The sequence below is a fragment of the Polypterus senegalus genome, chromosome 13, assembly GCF_016835505.1.
Source record: "Polypterus senegalus isolate Bchr_013 chromosome 13, ASM1683550v1, whole genome shotgun sequence".
Taxonomy (NCBI): domain Eukaryota; kingdom Metazoa; phylum Chordata; class Cladistia; order Polypteriformes; family Polypteridae; genus Polypterus; species Polypterus senegalus.
In genome coordinates, this window is record NC_053166.1 from 151,923,905 (window position 1) to 151,949,621 (window position 25,717).

Genomic DNA, 25,717 nt, shown 5'->3' on the forward strand with positions numbered 1-25,717 from the left:
TTCAGGAAAGCAGGTGCAGCTGATACATTTGCAAGACATATGGGCTCCGATGTTTAGGTATAGTCTAATTGGGGAAAATATGGAAGCCCTGCTGAGATTGTCGGCTATGGTGCAGGCACAGGACCAGTGGGCCAATTCTGAACCGAGGTGTTTAGCACAATGAGTATGCATATGGTGAGCAAACAACTCTAGGGGTGGCCTACAGGGGAATGATGAGAGTTGCATAGCCAGTGAACAGTTTATGCAGAGCATATGCTTAAACAGATTGGCAGTTAGACAGAGAACAAGTACAGATTAAAAATTCACACAATAGACTCAACTGACATATGGAGACTGCGCTTCCAAGTTCTTCAGATTGTCTTTGAAATAAAGAAGATATGTAATGGACAAATGGTCACCAATTTAAAGACATTGTGTATAAAGACACTGGGTATGTCTTTATTTATAATTTAGGTACCTTGGTGAGAGGTATTCTTGTTTATCCCCCATGTTTACGACTTTCTTTGTAATTTTGCCCTTTGTCTTGGGGGCAGGAGATAAGATGTTCTATTTCACCATATGATGAGAAGCATCTCTCTTCTGTGATGATGAAGACAACACAATGTGGCTGAAAGCTGAGCACCATAACATTTTATCAGGTTGTATGGTTGCCAATATTCAAATTTATGGATGTGTAACTTAACTCCTGCTTGTCTTTTACTACATCTAATTGCCAGAAGTTATATACAGTGGTAAGTCTGTGAGTTTAGGTTTTTGCTGCACTGTGATGTTTTCTTGCATATTACCCTGATAGAATAATTAAGTTGTAACCAAAAAGCTGAGGCTTACAGAAGACATAATGACAAGGACAACCTTCTCCCCAAAGTATATTATACTTGCATTAAATGTATTATCATTGTCGTAATTTTGCGTTTCCAGTGAGAGTTGGACTCCGCCAGGGCTGCCCTTTGTCACCGATTCTGTTCATAACTTTTATGGACAGAATTTCTAGGCCCGTCCAGGGTGGTGAGAGGGTCCAGTTTGGAGGGCTCAGGATTGGGTCACTGCTTTTTGCCGATGATGTTGTCCTGTTTGCTTCATCAGACCGTGATCTTCAGCTCTCTCTGGATCGGTTCGCAGCCGAGTGTGAAGCGGCTGGGATGGGAATCAGCACCTCCAAATCCAAGACCATGGTCCTCAGCCGGAAAAGAGTGGAGTGCCTTCTTAGGGTTGGGAGCGAGATCCTGCCCCAAGTGGAGGAGTTCAAGTATTTTGGGGTCCTGTTCACGAGTGAGGGAAGAATGGAGAGTGAGATCGACAGGCAGATCAGTGCGGCATTCGCAGTGATGTGGGCTCTGCATCGGTCTGTCGTGGTGAAAAAGGAGCTGAGCCGTAAGGCAAAGCTCTCAATTTACCAGTCGATCTACGTTCCTACCCTCACCTATGGTCATGAGCTGTGCGTAGTGACTGAAAGAACGAGATTGCGAATACTAGCGGCTGAAATGAGTTTCCTCCGCAGGATGTCTGGGCTTTCCCTTAAAGATAGGGTGAGAAGCTCAGAGTAGAGCCACTGCTCCTCCGCATGAGGTGGCTCGGGCATCTGATCAGGATGCCTTCTGGACACCTCCCTGGTGAGGTGTTCTGGGCATGTCTAACTGGGAGGAGGCCCCGGGGAAGACCCAGGACACACTGGAGGGACTATGTCTTTCGGCTGGCATGGGAACACCTCGGGATTCCCCCGGAAGAGTTAGTGGAAGTGTCAGGAGAGTGGGAAGTCTGGGTATCTCTGTTCAAGCTGCTGTCCCTGCGACGCGATCTCAGATAAGCAGAAGAGGATGGATGGATTGTAATTTGCGCACTTGTCTGGAATATGATTGATTAACTGAAGAGAAGTGTTCTGAAACCAAACATGTCAGATCACCACAGATGTAGTAAAATATAAAGTGATGTAAAGTAGGAACGTAAGCACTATCAAAACCATAGTCAAAAGATCTGAGAATTTTCATTTTGTTGTTGAGTACTTTGAAATACTAAATGTACTCTGTGGCGAATGGCTGGGGACCCAGCCCAGCTGGAATGCCTGGAAGGACCGGGAGAGGGACAATAGCTCTCCTGGACCATGAAAGGGCAGCCTCCCTGGTCTGTGCCGGGGCCACAGGATTGGAGCTATGAGGCTTGGCCCTGTTTGGGCCTGTGGCCACTGCCAGGGGGCACCAGGAGGAGCCCTGGACTGCATCACTTCCACCACAACCGGAAGTCTTGCCGGAAGAAGTTCCAGGCACAACCAGAGTGCTTCCGTGTGCTCATGCAGCACTTCTGCTACACCAGGAAGTGCCGCTGGAAGATCATTGCGAAGCACCTGGAACACATCCGGGGTGTTATAAAAGGGGCCGCCTCACTCCATTATTGGAGCCGGAGTCGGGAGGAAGAAGACAGAGCTTGTGAGAGGTGGCGTGAGGGCAAAAGAGAATAAGCAAAAGGCAAAGAAAGGACTGAACTATGTTTATTGTGGTGGCTCGTGCACTGTGTGTTGTGTACGCAGATAATAAAAAGTGTGTGCTTTTGGACGTCGTTGTGCCTCAGTGTCTGTCTGTAGCCGGGCTGGTCTTTTACAATGCCTTTCTTTTAAAACAGAGAAACGAGCATTGATCTTCATCTTTCAATTGGCATTCATACACAAGAGAGTTCTTTGGAAGCAAAGAAGACCATATTGATATATTAACAGGTTGATGCTGTATATTACCATAGGTGCTATGGCTAGTGGCTTGTCAGAATGTGAGTAAACAGGCAATTGTATGGAACAGATAAATACAAAGGTAGTGGTATTATTGGTCTGCAGGTCCATGATAAACAAGAGGTGACAAATCTACTGTAGCACATGTAAGGAGTAGGTGTGTATTACCCAAATTAAAATATACGTTTATGGTCTTGCATCACCCTGTGACCCTGTAGTTAGGATATAGCGGGTTGGGTAATGGATGGATGGATGGGTCTTGCTTCAGTAGACAGATAAAAATACGATATCAAAACAGCAGCTCTACTAGCAAATTAATTAAATGAGCATTTGTATGGTTATTTGTAAAGAAAAAAAATAGTTATGTAAATAAAATGTTTTATGCAAAAAACAAATACCTGGAAGTGGAAGACTGCCTGAAGCATCTTGAGGCGGGTCTGAAGGGTGCAAGAGCAGGAAGACAGGGAGCTACTAATACACTGACGTAACCACAGAATGTTCTGCCACAAATAGGACACCTGGGACAGTTAGAGAAAGAGAGAGAGGGGTGGAGTTAGAGTAATGCAGCTGCCATGCTACACAGATACACTGTTCATTCTGTGAATTTCATCAAAGGTATGATAAGGCTAAGGGTTTTAATTAGTAATGTATTCACAAAGGCTGCCACCATTTTGTGTGTCTGGTCGCTGTAATGCTGCATAGTGGCTATTCACATGATCACATGCCATGCCATAGCAACCATGATATACTGTATAAGATGGCCATTGGCACTGGGCAAGCATCTAAAGTTTAAGATTTCTTAAAGAAAGAACCTCATGAGAGACCTGTGCTCAAGCAAAATAAAAGGCTATCTTAGGAACAGTTCTTGTTTTGACTTCTGGTTTGTGTTTTGATTTTCCTTAAAAGATAAAACATTTACCCATTTCTTCTTTCTTTTGAGTACTCTCTTGCTTTTCCCTTAAAGAACATGTTCACTTACGTCTGTCACATGTATCTAATTATTTGATCCACCACTCGGTCCAACTATAACATAATAACAGCGGATTGAAATTTGAAAAATGTCACATGATACGTTAGTTAATATCAGTCCATTGATAACTAATAATTGACAAAGTTTCTGGACATATTTAGCGTACTGGTGAAAAGAGTCTTTATGTCTGTTATTCATTAATGTGTACTGATTTTAGCTGTAAAAACATATACAGTAATACTGGGAAGAAAAGAATTGATGTAGTTTGTGCAGATCTTAGTGGGAGTTGGGAGTTAATGAGGTGGTTGGCTGCTATTGGACAAGATAATTCTACATTTCTTCATCATTTCTCACTCACAAATGCCATTCAAGTAGTGTTCATCACCACCACTAACAATTTTGGTTCCCTATGTGGTAACCCACTGGAGTTTCTTTTAATTATTTATTTGTTGGGCCGCTAAATAAAGAGATGGAACTGAAAGTGATAACAAATCGAAGCACACAACGATAAAAGGACAGCATTAGGTTCCCGTTCACTTTGACTTTACATTGGGAAAATATGCTCTGCTTGCATTTAGAATAGGTAATTTTCCAATTCATATTATTCATTGATGTGAGTTCCTTCATATTTGATATGATAGCTTACATATACAGAATATTCAGTCAGTACCTCTTTTCCCAGAAGTATGATGAGTGAACATATAGATTTTTTCCTCTGAAGGTCATATATCATTTATTTTTTGACATTCAGAGAAATTGAGTTATTATTGAACCATCCAAAGCTCACCAGCTCACTAAACCGCCCACTTGATTTAAGTAATGGGTTTCATCCTCCCCACATTTTTGCTCTATCACCACATATCAGAATAATTGATAATGCAACAATGATTATTGTTGTGTCACTGGGGATAAACAGAAAGAACATGACCTTATAATTGCCATTGTCCATCCCTTCCATGAGGTTCCTCTATCCTGTATTCATGGCCCTATAATATTAGTAAAGCTGACTTTCAAAAAATTTGTTTCCAGAGTTAATACAAAGTAGAGGGACATTCCTGGTATTCCCATCTTAAAAATATGTGAAACAATTGTTGTAGAAAGGATATATACGTAAATATGATTCTGTTTTCACATATATTTTTGTTATTTGTATTTTTTAAAGAAATTGTTTTCTGTTTCTATGTTTTTGTATTCTTTTTGCTGCATATAGGTGTCATTTACTTGGTATAAATGAATCTGTATCTTACGATATCTGTAATTTCATTTCAACATTGTAATTTTATATAGTTTTACTTTTATTATATATCATTGTTTTTTCATTTTTGCATTGTTTCTGTTTCATTTTTATTTTTAACTTACTATGTTTATTGCACATTTACTATATTTTATTATGATTTCTGTACTAACTTTATCTACATTTTTTAAATGTTCTGTATTTCTTGTTATCAATTTTAAATATATGACTCTGACCTATACATTATTATTAATTTCTTTGCAAATTAATTCTTATCAATATTAGCTAGTCCAATCATAAAACTTTAATATCTGTCACCCGTAACTCCCTATCATTTTTTAGTATGTTCATTCATATTATTGATATAATAATCTATCTATCTATCTAGTACCTTTCACATCTATCTATCTATCTATCTATCTATCTATCTATCTATCTATCTATCTATCTATCTATCTATCTCTTATATAATGCCTTTCACATCTATCTATCTATCTATCTATCTATCTATCTATCTATCTATCTATCTAGTATATAATGCCTTTCACATCTATCTATCTATCTATCTATCTATCTATCTATCTATCTATCTATCTATCTATCTATTATATAATGCCTTTCACATCTATCTATCTATCTATCTATCTATCTATCTATCTATCTATCTATCTATCTATCTATCTATTATATAGTGCCTTTCACATCTATCTATCTATCTATCTATCTATCTATTATATAGTGCCTTTCACATCTATCTATCTATCTATCTATCTATCTATCTATCTATCTATCTATCTATCTATCTATCTATCATTTCAGAAGATAGGATTAGGAAAAGTAAAAGTAGAATACTTCCATATGAATGATGTATACACACATTGATTTTTAAATAGACATTGATATAATTTTTGCTTTTATTGTTCCCAAATGTGAAAATTAGAGAAAAAAGATAAATATAAATCTGTAGCTCATGAACTTGAAATTTTTAGAGTATGTTGCTAGCAGGTGCTGCCCTTCTTGTTACAAAGCTTTCCTCATCTCACTGTTCTCTGAATTCCTTTTATTGCTTTGCACCCACACATAAAACATTCTAATTTTGGATAGCAAATGTTATTGCGACATTGTTATGTGGTGTAATGTGGAAAATGTGACAGTGGTGCAAAGTAACTTGTACGTGCATACTACTTAGATCAAATTTGAAAAGAGGGCAGCTCTTTAGCATTGGGATACAAAATGAAACTTATAGAAAGAGCTAAGGCAGCAGTTCTTCTCAAGTGATGAAGGTAAGTTACAAACAATAATGCATTTTAGAAGATTGCTTCCTTAATGTCAACCTTAAACCAGTAACATTTAGAGAACAGGTATAAGTTTTTCAGCGGCAGACATATGTGCAAATAGACAAGGGATCACTATCTTTTGAAGGAAAAAGGTAAGGATTATTTCCACATCTTTCCTCCTGTACATATAGCCTGTTTTTTTTTTTCCTTTTTAAGAAACACACTTGACGCAAGCTATACACCCATTTGGCATGGGAATAAAGTTTACCATTTTCCCCTTTGGCAGAATTGTGCCCTTCACTTATCTCATTTCTCAGATACCCTTCTCTCATGCACTGATACTGAAAAATTAGTTTCTCTTTCCAACACATCTAGCTTTCACACTCTGGAGTGTACAGCTCCTTTAACACTAAAAAGACCCAAGGTAAAGACTGTTGGCTCCCCTATGCTCTTAGAAGAGATTGCAGGAAGGCAGAGTGTAAGTGCAAAAGAGACAAATTTCAAGTCTCAAATGAAATTTTAAGGATTGTGTAAAGCTTCCCCAAAGCTCTGTTAAAACAGCTAAGGCACAATATTACACTGAATTAATTATTAAAAAGGTTAAAAACATAAGATCTAACATTTCACCCTCAGACATGGATTCTTTGGAGACACATCATCCAATCAGTTACTTCCAGAAATTTCAGCCAGTGTCACCTGCCTAGTTATCTGAGGTGGTCTCACAACTTACTTAATGCCACTTACTGCCCCTTAGACATTATACGATCACATCTTTTTAAGAAAGTTTTTATTACGACCTGCACCCTTATTTTGGCTATAATTAATAGTTCATTAACTAGCGGTGTTGTACCTTCTAGTTTTAAATGTGCAATCATGCAACCTCTATTAAAGAAACCTAGCCTAAACCCCAGTGACCAAAAAAAACTACAGGCCAATCTCCAAGCTACCATTTATTTCCAAGATATTGAAAAATGTTGTATTCTTCCAGCTGTACTCTTACTTGAACAAATTTTAACATTTTTGACAAATTCCAGTCTGGCTTTAAAGTATTGCATAGCACAGAATCTGCCCGGGTGAAGTTACGGAATGACATTCTTCTCATATCGATTCTGGTTCTTGTGCAATTTTAGTTCTGCTTGATCTTAGTGCAGCTTTTGACACAATCAACCATGACATTCTTTTAATGCAGGGCCCAGTGTTAAAATGGTTTACTTACTACCTGAGAGAAGGAAGCGTCTCAGTCAGAACAGGTAACTGTTCCTCGTCCTCCACTCTCATTCCCCAAAGTTTGATTTTAGAGCCTCTTTTTATCTGTCAAATTTTGCATATCATTGTTATGCAGATGGCACACACAGTTTTACCTACCAGTTACGGCTGATAGTAACTGCTCTTTGAAGAAACTATTCAATTGCTTAGATGATATTAAATGCTGGATGGCAAGGAACTTCCTTCGACTAAATGAAAACAAAACTGAAGTAATTATATTTGGCCCCCCAAACTCTGTCACTAACCTTAATAGTGCGCTTGGTCTACTGTATGTAAATTTCCATAATCAAGTTAAAAACCTTGGTGTGTTTTTGGATACTTCATTGAATTTTAATAAACAAGTCAGCGATATTGTAAATGGCAGCTTTTATATTCTTAGAACTATACTATATAGAACTATAACCAAGTTAAAGCCGATTTTATTTCATAAGGACCTGGAAATATACTGCTCAAAAAAATTAAAGGAACATTTTTTAATCAGAGTATAGCATCAAGTCAATGAAACTTCTGGGATATTAATCTGGTCAGTTAAGTAGCAGAGGGGGTTGTTAATCAGTTTCAGCTGCTGTGGTGTTAATGAAATTAACAACAGATGCACTAGAGGGGCAACAATGAGATGACCCCCAAAACAGGAATGGTTTAACAGGTGGAGGCCACTGACATTTTCCCTCCTCATCTTTTCTGACTGTTTCTTCACTAGTTTTGCATTTGGCTACAGTCAGTGTCACTACTGGTAGCACGAGGCGATACCTGGACCCTACAGAGGTTGCACAGGTAGTCCAACTTCTCCAGGATGGCACATCAATACGTGTCATTGCCAGAAGGTTTGCTGTGTCTCCCAGCACTGTCTCAAGGGCATGGAGGAGATTCCAGGAGACAGGCAGTTAGTCTAGGAGAGCTGGACAGGACCATAGAAGGTCCTTAACCCATCAGCAGGACCAGTATCTGCTCCTTTGGGCAAGGACAAACAGGATGAGCATTTCCAGAGCTCTACAAAATGACCTCCAGCAGGCCACTGGTGTGAATGTCTCTGACCAAACAATCAGAAACAGACTTCTTGAGGGTGGTCTGAGGGCCCAACGTCCTCTAGTGGGCCCTGTGCTCACAACCCAGCGCAGTGGAGCTCGATCGGCATTTACCATAGAATACCAGAATTGTCAGGTCCACCAATGGCACCCTGTGTTTTTCACAGATGAGAGCAGGTTCACCCTGAGCACATGTGACAGACATTGAAGGGTCTGCAGAAGACAAGGAGAACGATATGCTGCCTGCAACATTATTCGGCATGACGGGTTTGGTGATGGGTTAGTGATGGTCTGGGGAGGCATATCCATGGAGGGACGCACAGACATCTACTGCGTAGGAAATAGTGCTCTGACTGCCATAAGGTATCAGGATGAAATCCTTGAACCCATTGTCAGACCCTACGCTGGTGCAGTAGGTCCTGGCTTCCTCCTAATGCACGACAATGCCCGGCCTCATGTGGCAAGAGTATGCAGGCAGTACCTGGAGGATGAAGGAATTGAAACAATTGAATGGCCTTCACGATCCCCTGACTTAAACCCAATAGAACATCTGTGGGACATTATGTTTCGGTCCATTAGGCGCCGCCAGGTTGCTCCTCAGACTGTACAACAGCTCAGGGATGCCCTCATACAGATCTGGGAGGAAATGCCACAAGACACCATCCGTCGTCTCATTAGGAGCATGCATACAAGCTCGTGGGGGCCACACAAGATACTGAAAAGCATTTTGAGTAGCAGAAATTAAGTTTTTGAAAAAATGGACTAGCCTGCCACATCTTCATTTCACTCTGATTTTAGGGTGTCTACACAATTGAGCCCTCTGTAGGCAGAAAACTTTTATTTCCATTAAAAGACTTGGCATCCTTTTGTTCCTAAGACATTGCCCTGTCGTTATTTGTATAGATATCCAACTTCATATTGAGATCTGATGTATCTAATGTGTTTCTTTAAAGTGTTCCTTTAATTTTTGTGAGCAGTGTAGTTATCTGTGCTTTTATCACCTCTCGGCTTGCCTACTGTTATTTTCTGTATATTGGGTTGTCCCGTTCCACACTGATTAAAAGTGCAGCTGCTAGACTTTTAACTGGACCAAAGAAAAGACAGCATATCAGTCCTGTTCTAGTTCATTTGAACTGGTTACCTGTGAAATACAGAGTTGATTTTGAAGTTTTGCTTTTTGTTTTTAAAGCACTTAATACATTTCAGAACTGCTGTTTCCGTATTCAGCACCCATGGTCACTTAGGACATCCTCACAACAACTCCTCTCTATTCCTCACTCACGTCTCAAAACCAAAGGCTTTCTCAGCAGCTGCCTGTAGACTTTGGAACATTAAGTCCTGCCCTACAATTGATGAGTTTAAATCTAAATTTAAGACCCATCTTTTTATATTCTTGTATACAAAGTATAGGGAAAGTATTGTAATCGTCCAAAAATTCGATGTCGAGATTTTCATGAATCTTTATGTTTTAGACCTCTCTGAGTCCGAAAATACCCTTTTTGGAGTTATGTCTGTGGGTCCGTCTGTGTGTGTGTGTACAGTATGTAAGGACGATAACTTCAGTACACTTTCACTTTGGTCAACCAAATTTTGCATACAAGTATTATGTACAAAATCATAATAACTCTTTTCATTTATATAGCACTTTTCTCACTACTCAAAGCGCTCAGCAATTGCAGGTTAAGGGCCTTGCTCAAGGGCCCAACAGAGCAGAGTACCTTTAGGCATTTACGGGATTCGAACCGGCAACCTTCCGATTGCCAGTGCAGGTCCCTAGCCTCAGAGCCACCACTCTGCTGATTTCTATAAACTTTTGGGTAGTTTCTGCTAACCTAAAATGGTACTTTACCTTTTATTCATGCAGCAGCAGAGCCCGATTTATTTAACATTACATTTATAATAATTGTTCAATATATTATTAATTTGATTTGATTTGTTGTTGATGGTTCTTTAATGTACATAATATAAACATATCATCATTGTCTTGTGGCTTACTCCTCAAATATCCATCCCCATATCTGAGTATACAAGAAAATCTAGGAGAGACCACTCATGATTTTTTCTCTTGCTTTCATTTCAGCTTGAGGGTTTTTGTCAAGTCCACTTATATGTTACTTGTAATCTCATTTTAATAACTCTTACCCTCTTCTTCTTAATGATTTTTATTGTATTCTATTTACTTTAATTTTAATTTTATTAAAATTTTCTTACTTCTTGTGTCCATGTTTGCATATTATTTATATCTATATACTGTATATAATTAACTAAGGGCACGCAAGACAGTGAGCGCAAGCAAAACAGAGAGCCACGCCCGCCAACTCACAGAGCCCCGGCCACGCCAACTCTAACCCTCCTACCGCGTCATGGGAACGCATGACAGAGCCCTGCCCGCCATCTCTAATCCTCCTTCCGCGTCCACCGTCGCCCTCGGGTCTAAAGAGAAGGCTAAATCAAACAGCAATAATTAGAAAACAAACAAAGATAACTGGCAGTAACAGTGCAAAATTCACAATTGGTATGCCAGTTGGAAAAGAGAAGTTTTGAGGGCAGTTTTAAAATGTGTTATTGAATCGAACTGATGTACAGTATATGAGAGTGAAGAGAATTCCTGAGTTGAGGAGCACTATGAGAGACGCTCGAGCTCCCATAGCACAGAGTTTGATATGTGGTACAGAAAGTCGAGCTGCAGATAAGAATCAGAGTGAGCGAGATGAGTGTCAGTCTGTAGGAGATCAGTGAGGTTGCGGAGAGCTTTAAATGTTAAGAGCGGTATTTAGTATTGTATTCTGTAGTTAATAAGGAGCCAGTGAAGTTGAGAGAGAATAGGTGTAGTATGTTCAGTGGATTTAGAACAGGAGATTATTATCCTGGCAGCAGAATTTTGAATAAATTGTAAGCGATGGATACGTTTTTGTGGGATGACAGATAGAATAGCATTACAGTAATCTATACGTGAGGTGACTCGGGCATTAACCTATACTTTAGTACTGTGTTGCGTAAGAACAGGACGAAGTCTAGAAATGTTTCGGAGATAGAAGAAAGCAGTCCGAGAAATGTTACTTATACGGGAGGAATTATTTAATAATAATAATAATAATAATTATTATTATTATTATTTAATAATTGCCATTATTTGTGTATAAATGGATATAAATAATTGCATGTAAACGATTCGCTAAAATCTGTTGTATGTAAGCGATACTGTTTAAAACGTTATTGTTTTTTCATCAGAAAACCTGGTTTCCACGTCTACCTGTTATTAGTTTAAATGGCACTTTTACTACTCGCAAAAGTGTAGACGCGCTGACTTATCGTGTCGACTGGGCAACACAGTGAATGCGGAGTATATCTATATCTGTATATATAATTCACTAAGGGCGTGTAAGACATATGTCTATGTTTTCCATGGCCTGCTACAGGAAGGTACTCTCTCGACCATTGGCATTGGTTTCGCTCCTTGCTATTTTTGTTATACTGTGACGGTGGTTTCCTAAGCCTTTGTTATACTGAATTCCTTTCTCACCGTTTTACGTTCATATTCTTACACCGCCGTATGGTACGGCGGGCTTCGGCTAGTATTTTATACTAGGCTCACCCGTCTTTTAAGGCGACCAACTTTTAAGTTGACCACTTCTTAAGGCAATTCAATATGTAGATCAATTTGATATTTTATACTGTACAAACTCATTAATTTGGTTATATTGCATTTGAGCGCTATTACTTTAATACTCGTAGTTTCTGTTATTTTTGTGATGAAATTTAAACTTTTTTTCTATATTGAGGTTGCCCTTTTGAATCCCCCTGATATTTACTACGCGGTGAGGCATTTGTAGTCCATCAACATTAATTATTTCCAGAGACATAATTTTGTCTATTTTTCCAGCGCATCGCGCACAAAAGCAAGGGAACGATGGGAGCACCAGAACTCTGCTCACATCATGTCACTTCGTACCGCAAGCTGCAAGTAGTAAGTCTGTGATAAGCGGAATACCGCTACGCTTTCCACTCACGGGACGGAAGGACAATCCTGACCGCTTTTATATAGTAGGAAAGAAGAAGAAGATATCGCACAGTCTGGAGTAGAAAATCATCTTTTACCTGGAAAAACGAAACTACAAATCCCATTGTGCATTGCAAAATGGACGGGGTGTGTGTGAAACTCCGCGCCTGCGTAGCACTCACGGGACTGAAGGACACCCAACTGCTTTTATATAGAAGGATATTATACTATGTTATTTAGGTTGTTATATTTATATACTTACTATGTATGTATTATTCTTTTAATCCAAGAAAGCACTTTGGGTCAGCTCCTGTTGTTTTTAAATGTGCTATATAAATAAATGACTTGACTTGACTTGACTAGCATTTTAAAAAATGATTGTCTCATATCCAAAATTAAATAAAATTAACATTTGTTATAATTCCTAATGCAGTGAAATTTTTTAAATGATTCAAAATCCACCAAATAAAGAAAACACAATGAATGAATGCTTTCTTACAAGGTCACTTTTGTACTGCATGTGTCACCTAGCAGATCTGAGAAAAGATCATTTTTAAAGAAACAGACAGAATTAAACAGCAGCAAAAATACTTTTTAAGTGAGCACTTAAAACATAATGTCAATGTCTAAAGGCATCTTATGCGCTTCTATTTTAAACTGCAAAGGGTCAAGTAATGAAGTTCTGCAGTAACACACTTACCTTGGTGAACCACAGGAAGTCATGCATAAGGGAACTTGAGTAGGAGTCATCCATCTCCACTATAGGGATTTGCTCTTCTTGTGTTACCAGAACATTACCATCCCGATAAATTATTGATGTAAAATATAAACCCCTGAAAAAAAATTAAAGAGTATTCAAAAAATAAATTTCCAAGCCCTCCCTCGGGCTATTTAAACTGGCTAAAAAGACTCAGAATTTAAGGGTCATTTGTTTTTGGAGTTTCTGTGAGTATTGTTGTGTATTTGTTGTTGATTTTCTATTTTTCCATTTTGCTTTTTTGCTTTGTATTAAGGATTCTGATTTCTAGACAATGACTGGGTATTTTTTGCTGTGGTTTGGCTTGTGTCTCCTTTTGTTCATCTAAGCTTTTGTACCTTATTTTCTCTCTTTTTTATTAAGAAATGTTTTATTTATAAAGATTGATTATTGCTCTGGCGGCACGGTGCCTTGCAGTTAGGAGACCCGGGTTCGCTTCCCGGGTCCTCCCTGCGTGGAGTTTGCATGTTCTCCCCGTGTCTGCGTGGGTTTCCTCCGGGCGCTCCGGTTTCCTCCCACAATCACCTGCAAAGACATGCAGGTTAAGTGGATTGGCGATTCTAAAATTGGCCCTAGTGTGTGCTTGGAGTGTGGGTGTGTTTGTGTGTGTCCTGTGGTGGGTTGGCACCCTGCCCAGGATTGGTTCCTGCCTTGTGCCCTGTGTTGGCTAGGATTGGCTCCAGCAGAACCCCGTGACCCTATTCGGATTCAGCGGGTTAGACAATGGATGGATGGATGGATTATTGCTCTTTTTGTACACCAGCTAGGATTTGAGATTATCCTTCTTCTTGCGGGACTTTTGGTTTCTTTTGGCACTTTTATCATTGTTTGGCCTGCCCTAGCTAAAACCAACAGGTAGCCTTTGGAGAATGGCTGAAGTCAGGTGAGCCACTGCTGGCCAGACTAAGTAGGATTGTGGCCTGCTCCCTAGCTTGTTTTTGGAGTCATTTCCCTATTTGCCTTGGAGGAAACTGCATATCATAACATCGACCACATCTGATGACTAAAGGCCTGTTCATAACCATTCTAATTCAAACTGTATTTACAATCCTGATGTAAATAGTTTTGATGCACGGTATGGTTGTTGGACATGCAAGGACAAATTTCTGTGTCAATAGTCATATTGCCACTAAATATGCAACCTGGGATATTCTGAGTTAACTGTCTCAAGAATTGGCTCATTCACACATACCAAGATAATCTGGCACTTTCCTACGTGGAAAGCATTCACATGTGAAAGTGTTCAGTTGTGACCACCAATTGCATTTTTTTAGTCAAGTGCTATATTCATTGCATTTTTTTATTATTTTGTGTACTGTACTTGAATCACAAAGTTGCAGACATAAAAAAAAACTTACTGAAAGTTTAAAATAAGAACATGAGATTTGGCAAATGAGAGGAGTTCATCAAGCCCACGTGTTTAGCTAATATGTAAGCTGTCCCAATATCTTATCCAGATTCTCCTTAACGGTTTCTGTTTCAACCTCATGACTCGCTGGCTTGAGTGCTAAATGCACTTCCTTTTAATTTCCACTTGTGTCCTCATCATTAAGTTGAAATAATTCTGATGGATCTTTTTCATTGATGCCTTTGAGAAGTTTGAAGACCTGGATTAGGTGCCTATGCGGGCTCCTCTGCTCCGGTTTAGTTCTCTGAGCCTGTCACAGCCATGTCCTTAAGTTCAGTGATGCACCTGGTTGAAGTCCTCTGCACAGTTTCAAGTGCTGCTCTGTCTTTCTTGTAGTTTGGTGACCAGAAATGCACACAATACCACAGATGCTGTGCATTATATAACCTGAGCACAACGTTCCATGTTATACTGTATACAGTATTAAAGGTTTTATAATATAACCTACATTTTGTTTGCCTTTTTAATAAGTTCTACACATTGTTTAATGAAAATGTTGCTTCAGCATTTTCCTCTAAATCCTTTTCCAAGGTTGCTTCCTTTAGGACAGTGTCTCCCATATTGTATTTTAAATTTGATGTTCTTTTTTGCCCACATGCAGCACTTTACACTTTTCTACATTAAACGGCATTTTTCAAATGTTCACCCACTCATGAAGCCTGTCCATGTCTTTTTTAATTATTGTTGCTGCTGCATTTGTGTCTATCATTCCTCCAATTTTAATATCACCTGCAAGTTTACACCCAGCGCTGCTGCCTCAGTTGAGACCCGGTTCGCTTCCTGGGTCCTCCCTCGTGGAGTTTGCATGTTTCCTCCGGCGCTCGGTTTTCCCACAATCCAAAGACATGCAAGTTAGGTGTTGGCGATTCTAAATTGGCCCTAGTGTGTGCATTTGTGTCCTCGGTGGGTTGGCACCCTGCCCAGGATTGGTTCCTGCCTTGTGCCCTGTGTTGGCTGGGATTTTGACCCTGTATTCAGATTCAGCGGGTTAGAAAATGGATGGATGGATGGAAGTTTACTTACTATATTGAACTGTATGTCATTCATATACATCAGAAAAAGCAATGGTCCAAGGGCAGAGACCCCTGAGGCAAAACACTGATGTCCTAATTTCATGTGAAGCATTCTCCTCTCATTTGTACTGGTTTTCTCCTCCCAGTTAACCAACTTGAGATCCAGTTTTGTAGGTTACTTCAGATGTAAACAGATTCGAGTTTCAGAATGAAATCTTAGGTGTGAGAAAGCCCTGCATTGCCTGCTTAGAAAATCTAAAAGATTGGTTGGCAAGCTCTTTACCTTATAAACCCATGCTGGCTGCTATTTAGCGTTTTATTTTCATATAGACACTTTTCATATTTAATACTTATTGCAGTTTCCATAATTTTATGGTATAGAAGTAAACGTTTGTTATTGGTAAACAGCAGTCAGATTTCAAACAGCAAAGAAATAATGAATTATGTTACTGTATGGGCGGCACGGTGGCGCAGTGGTAGCGCTGCTGCCTCGCAGTTAGGAGAGTCTGGTTCGCTTCCCGGGTCCTCCCTGCGTGGAGTTGGCATGTTCTCCCCGTGTCTGCGTGGGTTTCCTCCAGGCGCTCCGGTTTCCTCCCGCAATCCAAAGACATGCAGGTTAGGTGGATTGGCGATTCTAAATTGGCCCGTTGGTGTGTGCTTGGTGTGTTTGTGTGTGTCCTGCAGTGGGTTGGCACCCTGCCCAGGATTGGTTCCTGCCTTGTGCCCTGTGTTGGCTGGGATTGGCTCCAGCAGACCCCCGTGACCCTGTATTCGGATTCAGGGGGTTAGAAAATGGATGGATGGATGTTACTGTATTTAAGAGGTGCTAATACCATGAAATAAAAGTGCTCAACTCATCCTCTTTAGCAGTCATTAGACAATTGTAGAGCCTCCAGTACAAAAAATCTGGGATAAGAATTTTCATGTCCTTCACCAGCTTACACAAAAATTCCTGCAAAAGGCAAGTGCACAATAGAAGAGGTGCCAGCTTGTCTGCCCGAGCACATAAATCCTAAGTTGCTTTGTTAGAAAGAGAGCAGAACAGTACATATAAACTGAATAAGGAAATGATTGGGATTGATATGAAGTATATCAATGTTCACTATAGTGATCTTTCTGCTTTGAGATCATTTTTACTTCCTGCCCTAACACAGTGGCTATATCATAATTTACTGTAGTTAAGCTTATATCAACTCTTCCCTCACTGTATTGTGTAGGGCACAAGCAAAAAAATCTAAAAATATAGCCACTAAGAATAGTACCCAGCCAGAAGAGGAGATTTATACTCAAATGCTAAAACATTATAGCTAAAATAAAATGTTTATTGTGCTAGAGATTCCATGAATTACTATAAAAATACTTTTTTTAGGATTCTAATTTTACAGATGAAGTGAGCAATTCGGATTAGGGGGTTGGCTGGAATATTGCTCTTCCCAAAATTCCAGTTGACAGTTTTGCACAAAAAAGCAGAATGGCACTTGACAGCTTTCATGATAACACCATAGTAACCCAACCTCTTTAATAAAAGCCCTGTGTGCGTCCAGATGTCCGTGTGTGTGTGTGTGTGTGTGTCTTCTGGTGAAGTGCATGCGTGACGCACATCGCGCGTGCCCTCCCGCACACAGCACCTTGCGCACACACACTGGAAGCTGGGCACACAGTGGCTACCTTGGTAAACACACACACTGGAAGCTGGGCACACAGTGAATGGCCTTGCCGCGGCAGCATGATAAGCAAATAAAAGACATAATTGCTGGGGAGAGTACTGATTAGGTGGTCACGGCCGCACACATAAAATCCGTTGCTGGGGAGACGCCACACATACAATAATCAGCTACACGCCAGCACAGATTAAAATACTTGCTGGGGAGACGACACAGTCACGATTATCAACTGCACGCCACACATTACATCAGTTGCTGGGGACACTCTGTTGATTGACCACTGTTGTGACAGAAAATTAAAGTCATATTACGGCAGGCCCGGTCTTTTTCTATTATGGGGCCCTAGGTGAAAGGGGGTCCAGGGGCTCTGCGAAATGCGTGAAAATTAGACCAAGGAGACGTTTTCTTGTAACGTTACAAGGTCATCACCCGCTGTTACCAGCACCAACTCTCACAAAATTGAGCAAAGCTCCTCTCTGAGACGCAATGAAAGCATCAGCATCGGCTTTTTTCTTTGGCTTAGCTGCTCCAGATTCGTATTTACGCTTCGAGGACATACTGACAGATAGGGGTTTCATTCGTTCTCAACTCAGATTGCGGTTCTGCCTTCCCGCTCCCGTGCCACCTGCTGCCACTGAGGAGGTGGAAGGATTTATGAGATTTTGACTTCTTCTTTCTTCTTCGACTATTGATGATGAGGGCTGATTCACTGATCTGAACGTTCGACCCATAGAGATCTTGACTCAAACCGCTCCGCCCACGCGGACACGCTCCAGCTGGCCCACGTGATTTAAACATGTGAGGTGAGGTGAGGTGAGGTGAGGTGAGGGCAGGGGGTGGGGGACCTGGCCGCCGTCGATCCGGGGCCCTAGGCGGTCACCTACTTCGCCTATGCCTAAGGCCAGGCCTGATTACAGACATCAAAGCCAGTATTACTGTCAGAGAAAATTACAGACATTTTACGGAAATACAAACCAGTATTACTGTGAGAGAAATTTAAAGGCACACAATACAGTGACGCATATTACAGCCACTTACAAGGCAGTATTACTGTAAGAGAAAATATTACGGACATATCTACTAACAACGTGCCACCCAAAAAAAAAGGACACGTCAAGTAGGACAAAAGACACAGACAATGAAATCCTATTTAAGTAACATCTCCTGGAAGAACGGTCAGCTCAGCAAGTAAACATCAACAAAAGAAAGGCTGAAAGACAAAAAAAAATACAAACAAATCGATTGATTGAAGAAAAAGAAAATGAGTGTCAGAAAAACGCTGAAAGAGAGAGACTCAGATGAGCAAACCTTACAAAAAGTTGGCATTTACTTGCCAGAACCAGTATTCAGCCGTGGTCAGTTATATGTTGCATTATCAAGAGTTAGAAGTTTTCCAGATGCTGTTGTCAACGTTGTAGATGGTCCTGAACAAGGCAAACTCTTGCCAAACTCAGACAGAATATTTACAAGAAATGTTGTCTATAATGAAATTTTATAGAAAAATTTCATGAGGTAAAAAAATAGAAAATTTTTCCTAAATATCTTCTTCAGATATTGTGTATTACAGATTGTTACAAAGGTTTACATTAAGGCAATATTAATTATACTTACTGTATTGTCATACGTTTCTATTTTATTTTCATTATTATTTTACTTTAGGCTTCTTGCAAAAATATTTTTGACAAAAAAAAAAATTAAGACAAGAAGCAGAATGAGGTCAGGGTCCCTTGCCAATTATTATTGACTGTCCCTACTAATGTTTATGCACTACTGTTCTAGCGCCCGTTATTGTAACGGGCTTAATGTCTGGTCTAACATAAATGAAAGAAGTTCGTTTAATAATACATTTAATTAGGGGAGAAAAATAAGTGATTTAGCAACAATACAACATAGTACTGAAGCATTAAATAAGACACCTTTTTAAATTCTGAGCTTTCAGGGTTTAACATTTAAAAATCATATATAAGGAAAAATCTAAAAACAAAAGAGTTAAAATTTACAAAGTTCCAGGTGTATTCTGATGTTTCATGGCTGGTTAGAGTGATTTAATACATTTAATAAAGTACTACTGGTACTGAGTGTTATTTCTATGAAGGAACACCTTATGGAGGTTGACAAAATAAAAATAAACACGTCAAGAACAGGAATTTACCTTTTCAGAGTTTTGATGTACTTGCTGGCTGGCTGGAAGAGATACCTTAGACTTTTTGAAACAGAGTGCTTTCTGGTCTGGGATTGGGCTTTGGATGCATCTAGGAAGATAAGATACCATTATACTGGCAAGTAGTGATACATCTTCATATTTCTAAATTTCCAGTTTAAATTTTAAGGCAGAAAATACATTTAGGATTTTAGGATTTCTACCTTCATGTGTTTTTTTTAACTGTGTAGTTGTTTAGACCACCAAATGTAAGATAATCAGTAAAATGTTAGTCCAAATAAAAGATATTTGAGAGCTATGTGTTGCTGTGACTAGTAATTTAGCTTGGGAATGGAAATCAGGCACAACAAGAGTGAGTCAAAGGTTACAAAGCATTATTTGCAAAATTTTATATTATAACAAAAATGAAAAGAAGCTAAAAAAGACCACAGGGTGAGAGTCTGTCACAACACTGGATATCAAACACACTCTGAGTTAAGTTTAAAGCAATATCAGATTACCAAGAGAATGAAACGGGAATAAAATTAGACTTTAATTTACTCAGTGTTAGCTAAGTATTTTTAAAATAGAATTAATATATTATAGGCATTTTATTGCACTGCAGACAAATAAAAGGATTGCATAATATAGGAATTTGTACTTTTTCATACATTCTTAACAAACTATTGAAATTGAATTTTTATGAGCATGCACAAACCTTCTTCCTTATTTCCAGGGAAGTTTTGTGATGTTTTCAATTGAATTAACTTCACATTCTGGCTCTACGTTGTTCAAAATGTTGAGAAATGTTGAATTTAGCATGATGTCTGTGTGTGTGTGTGTGTGTGTCTGAGGAAAATCGAAATAGATATTCACCTCTTAAAATAGAAAGTTACACATTTTTTTAATTGTGTACATCACCTGGATGACCATATTTCAGCAAAGATCGAACAATTTATAAAAAGTGGTTTCTGAGATATCTGCCCTGAATGCCAAGACCCACATTATGTACTGTACAATGATAAATTCTGAAAAAATTGATGTATCATTTTCAAGTTGCACTGTGTTTGCCTTGTTACAGGTTTTTATGCCTATCGTCTTTAGTAAAATTTGGTCCAATGCATATCCCATATTCTTCAAAAACAGTTTGACCTACTGTATGTCCAATGAGAACTGCTGTTTCATTTTAGTCATTGGATCAGGCCTATTGGTTTACAAAATGTTTGTGCAAGCAGTTTTTGAGATACTTTGTTTATTGAAATACAGTAATCCCTCGCTATATCGCGCTTTGACTTTCGCGGATTCACTCTATCGCGGATTTTAAATGTAAGCATATCTAAATATATATCACGGATTTTTCGCGGATTTCTGCGGACAATGGGTCTTTTAATCTATGGTACATGCTTCCTCAGTTTGTTTGCCCAGTTGATTTCATACAAGGGACGCTATTGGCGGATGGCTTAGAAGCTACCCAATCAGAGCATGTATTACATATTAACTAAAACTCCTCAATGACATACGATATGCTTCCCGCGCGGTGCTTGATTGTTTGCTTTTCTCTCTTTCTCTCACTCTCTCTGCCTGACGGAGGGGCTGTGAGCAGAGGGGCTGTTTAAACAGAGGATACGGACGCTCCTCTAAGAAATGCCGCTTTATTGCGGTGCTTCGGCATATTTAAAAGCACAGAGGCACGTATTGATTTTTTGATTGTTTGCTTTTCTCTCTCTCTCTTTGAAATTCTCTGCTCCTGACGGCGCTCCTTTGAAGAGAAGATACGTTTGCATTCTTTTAATTGTGAGAAAGAACTGTCATCTCAGTCTTGTCATGGAGCACAGTTTAAACTTTTGACTAAAGGGTGTTATTTCATGTCTAGAGGGCTCTAATAATGTTAACAGTGTGGGAGAGTTTATAAGGGCTTAAAATATATAAAAATAACCATACAAACATATGGTTTCTACTTCACGGAATTTTATCTATCGCGGGGGGGTCTGGAACGCAACCCCCGTGATCGAGGAGGGATTACTGTATACATGAATGCACACACAGAGGCACACACCAGCATGTGCTTGCCCCACACACAAAGAAATCTGAAGATAGCAGATAGGTAGTGAAGATAGCTGACAGCTAACTTGTCCTACCAGAGCACAGCTGGATGATGAAGAAAAAGAAATGAACGCACACATACCCACACACACCTAGATCTGTAAAGGTCGACGTGGATAGAGATGTTAGGCTACCCCATACCAATTTTTCAATCTGTGCAGCTTCATTTGACCTAATATGTTTAGTTTAAAATTAAACATTATTTAAATGGTTCATTTGATTCACTTTCCTGTTAATTTTACTCTACATGTTTTTGTACAGTACAGTCATTTGTGTTGTATTGTAAAATCTTCTGTCGAATGACTTGCTGTGGTAAAACTGCATTTGTTGTTTAAGTTAAATTGCTTTATCAATTATAATCTATGATTATAAATTATTTGTTATTACATCTTTTCATGTCTGACAATCAACTTTTAGGGCGGCATGGTGGCGCAGTGGGTAGCGCTGCTGCCTCGCAGTTAGGAGACCCGGGTTCGCTTCCCGGGTCCTCCCTGCGTGGAGTTTGCATGTTCTCCCCGTGTCTGCGTGGATTTCCTCCGGGTACTCCAGTTTACTTCCAAAGACATGCAGGTTAGGTGCATTGCCGATTCTAAATTGGCCCTAGTGTGTGCTTGGTGTGTGGGTGTGTTTGTGTGTGTCCTGCGGTGGGTTGGCACCCTGCCTAGGATTGGTTCCTGCCTTGTGCCCTGTGTTGGCTGGGATTGGCTCCAGCAGACCCCCGTGACCCTGTATTCGGATTCAGCAGGTTGGAAAATGGATGGATGGACAATCAACTTTTATTACCTGTCCTATTACACCAGGCCCTAGCCTAATGTTACTCAATTATGTTTAAATTTGTTGTATGTTGCGTTAGATAAAAAACATCTACTCAACAAATAAATGCAATAAGTAAACTACACGGACCATTCCATGCTGAGTTTAAAGTTATGTTTTAAATATGTCCCTTTGAATCCTCTTAGCTTCTTTCACTTGTTTGCATTTTTCATCCCTTGCTTTTATACCACTAGCCTGTGCATTGTATCAAATGTTCTTTTAACTCTACACAACTTTGCTGTTTGTTCTTTTCCATGGGTGGGTGGGTGAGAACAGTTAATTTCGTATTAAAATATGAGTTAAAATATGAGGACAATGCTGCCATTAAAAAAAAAACTTTCATACAAAATTATAGATAGATAGCAGTTTATTATATAAATAATATGAATGGACATAAAAATTCAAAGAAAGGTACGGGTGACATGTGGGACTGCTTAGGGTTTATCATAAAAAATAATGTGGAGTTTTTTTTTTGTTTTTTCTGTCCACCCTGGCCATCGGACCTTACTTATTCTATGTTAATTAATTATTTTTTATTGTGTCTTCTATTTTTCTATTCTTCATTTTGTAAAGCACTTTTTTTTGTATGAAAATGTGCTATATAAATAAATATTGTTGTTGTTGTTGTTGTTGATAGTGTAGTAGAAGTGACCTGAAATTGTTAGTGGTGCACCAGATGTGTGAGCTTACAAAAGACAGACTACTTTGAGCTGGTCTATTTCATTGTATATGTACCATTGGCTGAAGCTTGAATACAATACAATACAATACAATACAGTTTATTTTTGTATAGCCCAAAATCACACAGGAAGTGCCGCAATGGGCTTTAACTGGCCCTGTCTTTTGACAGCCCCCCAGCCTTGACTCTCTGAGAAGACAAGGAAAAACTCCCAATAAAAACCTTGTAGGGAAAAATGGAAGAAACCTCGGGAAAGGCAGTTCAAAGAGAGACCCCTTTCCAGGTAGGTTGGGCGTGCAGTGGGTGTCAAAAGTAGGGGGTCAATACAATACAATATACACAACAGAACAAGTCCTTAAGACAACATAATAATACAAATTTTAGAAGTACGGTCCAATGAATCCAATGAAAGAATCCTCCATACTCTAGGTGGACAGCTGGGTTTATCACATTCATTTCACTAGTAAATGTCCATCCCATATTGTAAGTTTCTAAGTTCAACTACTACTGCCTTGCATCTTCATATGGTGTACTTACCCTGACATGTGCCCTGCTGATGGGAATTTTTAACCTGCTGGAGTAGCTGCTCCAAAGCTTCTTTCTTCCCTTTGTCTCTTGGTGTTCGTCCATCAATCTCCCTCCAGTCTAATAGCAAAACAAAAAAAAATTAATTCAGTCATTTAAATAGTTTAATATTTAATTAATCACCATAATCTTATATTTTAAAACCATAAATACACAAACAGTAAAACCATCTCATGTATTATATCATACCTTTATTGTCCAAGTTAAAGGGCTAGAATCACCAAACACATACTATTAGATCATGGGTGGCGAAAGAAAGAAAAAGTTCCATTAACATTAGGACATCTGTTTATCTCCACATCATCAGAAACGTTAGGTTCCCCATGTATCCTAAAGTACTATCTCAGATGATACAAAAGCATACTGTAAATTTTAAAGTACAATACAAGCGCACACACTGCAGGAGGAGGCTGTATGACTGTGACTGTGACTGTATATATAGTGAAAGCTAGAGGTTGGGAGCATGCACTGATACCACGTTGCCGCATGCACCACACATCAAACCACCTGGATTGGGACCTGAGTGCAGAGGGTGACCCACCAGCACCACACTGGAACAGTGTGAGTTTGTGCCCTAATAACTGGCATATGCAACACAGCAACATGGTCGGTCTTACAGACGTTTTTGGAATGACTATATCCTGAAAGTGACATAGCCATATTTCAGAAAGTTAGACCACCCAGAGTCAAAAACCAGCTGAGCACTACCCTGAGGAAAGTTCTTGTCTGCTATGTCACTAAGGAGATGTTCAATTCAGAATGTTAAGAAAGGCAGGTTTTCTTACTTGTAACTTACCTCTTTCCTCCAGCTTGTATTATTATTCAACACTCCTACCCCACTTTAAGGTAATTTTAAAAGTGAGAGCAGTACTTTTAGCATTTATGTGTCCTTGCTGTGAGGTTTGAAAATGGCACACTGCAACTGAGTTGTCTAGGGTGTTTATTTACTTTCATGTGGTGCTCCTCTTCTTTATATTCTTTACATCAATTGACTGCCCAAATGAGCCTTTCCTTGTGAGGACTGCAGTATACAACTTGGAACTGCTATGAAAACTCGTAAACAGTCTTGTAATAAGTCACACACTGCGATTCACTTAAGGTGACTAAAAAGTGACGAGATTTTAACAGGTCTAGTTCTTAAATTTGACATACTCTCCTTAAACTCTGCAAGTTATTTTGAGAGATAAATCTGATGCCGACTTTAGGTAATAACAGAGTCTCCCCCTCACACAAGATAAATGTATTGTCGTAATTTTCACCCCTTTCAATAGATCCGTGTTTTGACCTAATTATTGTAACAAGTTAATTATTATAACAGTCACTTAAAGATGTGTGTGAATGTGAATTTAAAATAGACAGGTGCTGGTCATAAATTTAGAATATCATGACAAAGTTGATTTATTTCAGCAATTCCATTCAAAAAGTGGAACTTGTATATTAGATTCATTCATTACACACAGACTGATGTATTTCAAATGTTTATTTCTTTAAATTTTGATGATTATAACTGACAACTAATGAAAGTCCCAAATTCAGTATCTCGGAAAATTAGAATATCAATTAAGACCAATGTTTGAAATGTTGGCCAACTGAAAGGTATGAACATGAAAAGTACGAGCATGTGCAGCACTCAATATTTAGTTGGGGCTCCTTTGGCCTGGATTACTGCAGCAATGCGGCGTGGCATGGAGTCGATCAGTCTGTGGCACTGCTCAGGTGTTATGAGAGCCCATGTTGCTCTGATAGTGGCCTTCAGCTCTTCTGAATTGTTGGGTCTGGCGTATTGCATCTTCCTCTTCACAATACCCATAGATTTTCTATGGGGTTAAGGTCAGCGAGTTTGCTGGCCAATCAAGAACAGGGATACCATGGTCCTTAAACCAGGTACTGGTAGCTTTGGCACTGTGTTCAGGTGCCAGGTCCTGTTGGAAAAGGAAATCTGCGTCTCCATAAAGTTTGTCAGCAGCAGGAAGCATGAAGTGCTCTAAAACTTCCTGGTAGATGGCTGCGTTGACCTTGGACCTCAGAAAACACAATGGACCAACACCAGCAGATGACATGGCACCCCAA

General features: G+C 39.3%; 1 protein-coding gene across 4 annotated transcripts in view; it reads right to left on the reverse strand.

Moving 5' to 3' along the window:
- The window catches only part of LOC120542213 (ankyrin repeat and fibronectin type-III domain-containing protein 1), a 338,184-nt gene that overhangs the window by 43,404 nt on the left and 269,063 nt on the right, over window positions 1-25,717 (reverse strand). For all 4 annotated transcript variants that reach the window (XM_039774508.1, XM_039774509.1, XM_039774511.1 and 1 more), the window contains 4 exons: window positions 23,600-23,707; window positions 19,480-19,579; window positions 13,186-13,318; window positions 3,112-3,231 (listed from right to left, as the gene is read on the reverse strand). In XM_039774508.1, coding sequence (XP_039630442.1) covers window positions 3,112-3,231; window positions 13,186-13,318; window positions 19,480-19,579; window positions 23,600-23,707 — 461 coding nt within the window. The remainder of the gene's footprint in view (window positions 1-3,111; window positions 3,232-13,185; window positions 13,319-19,479; window positions 19,580-23,599; window positions 23,708-25,717) is intronic.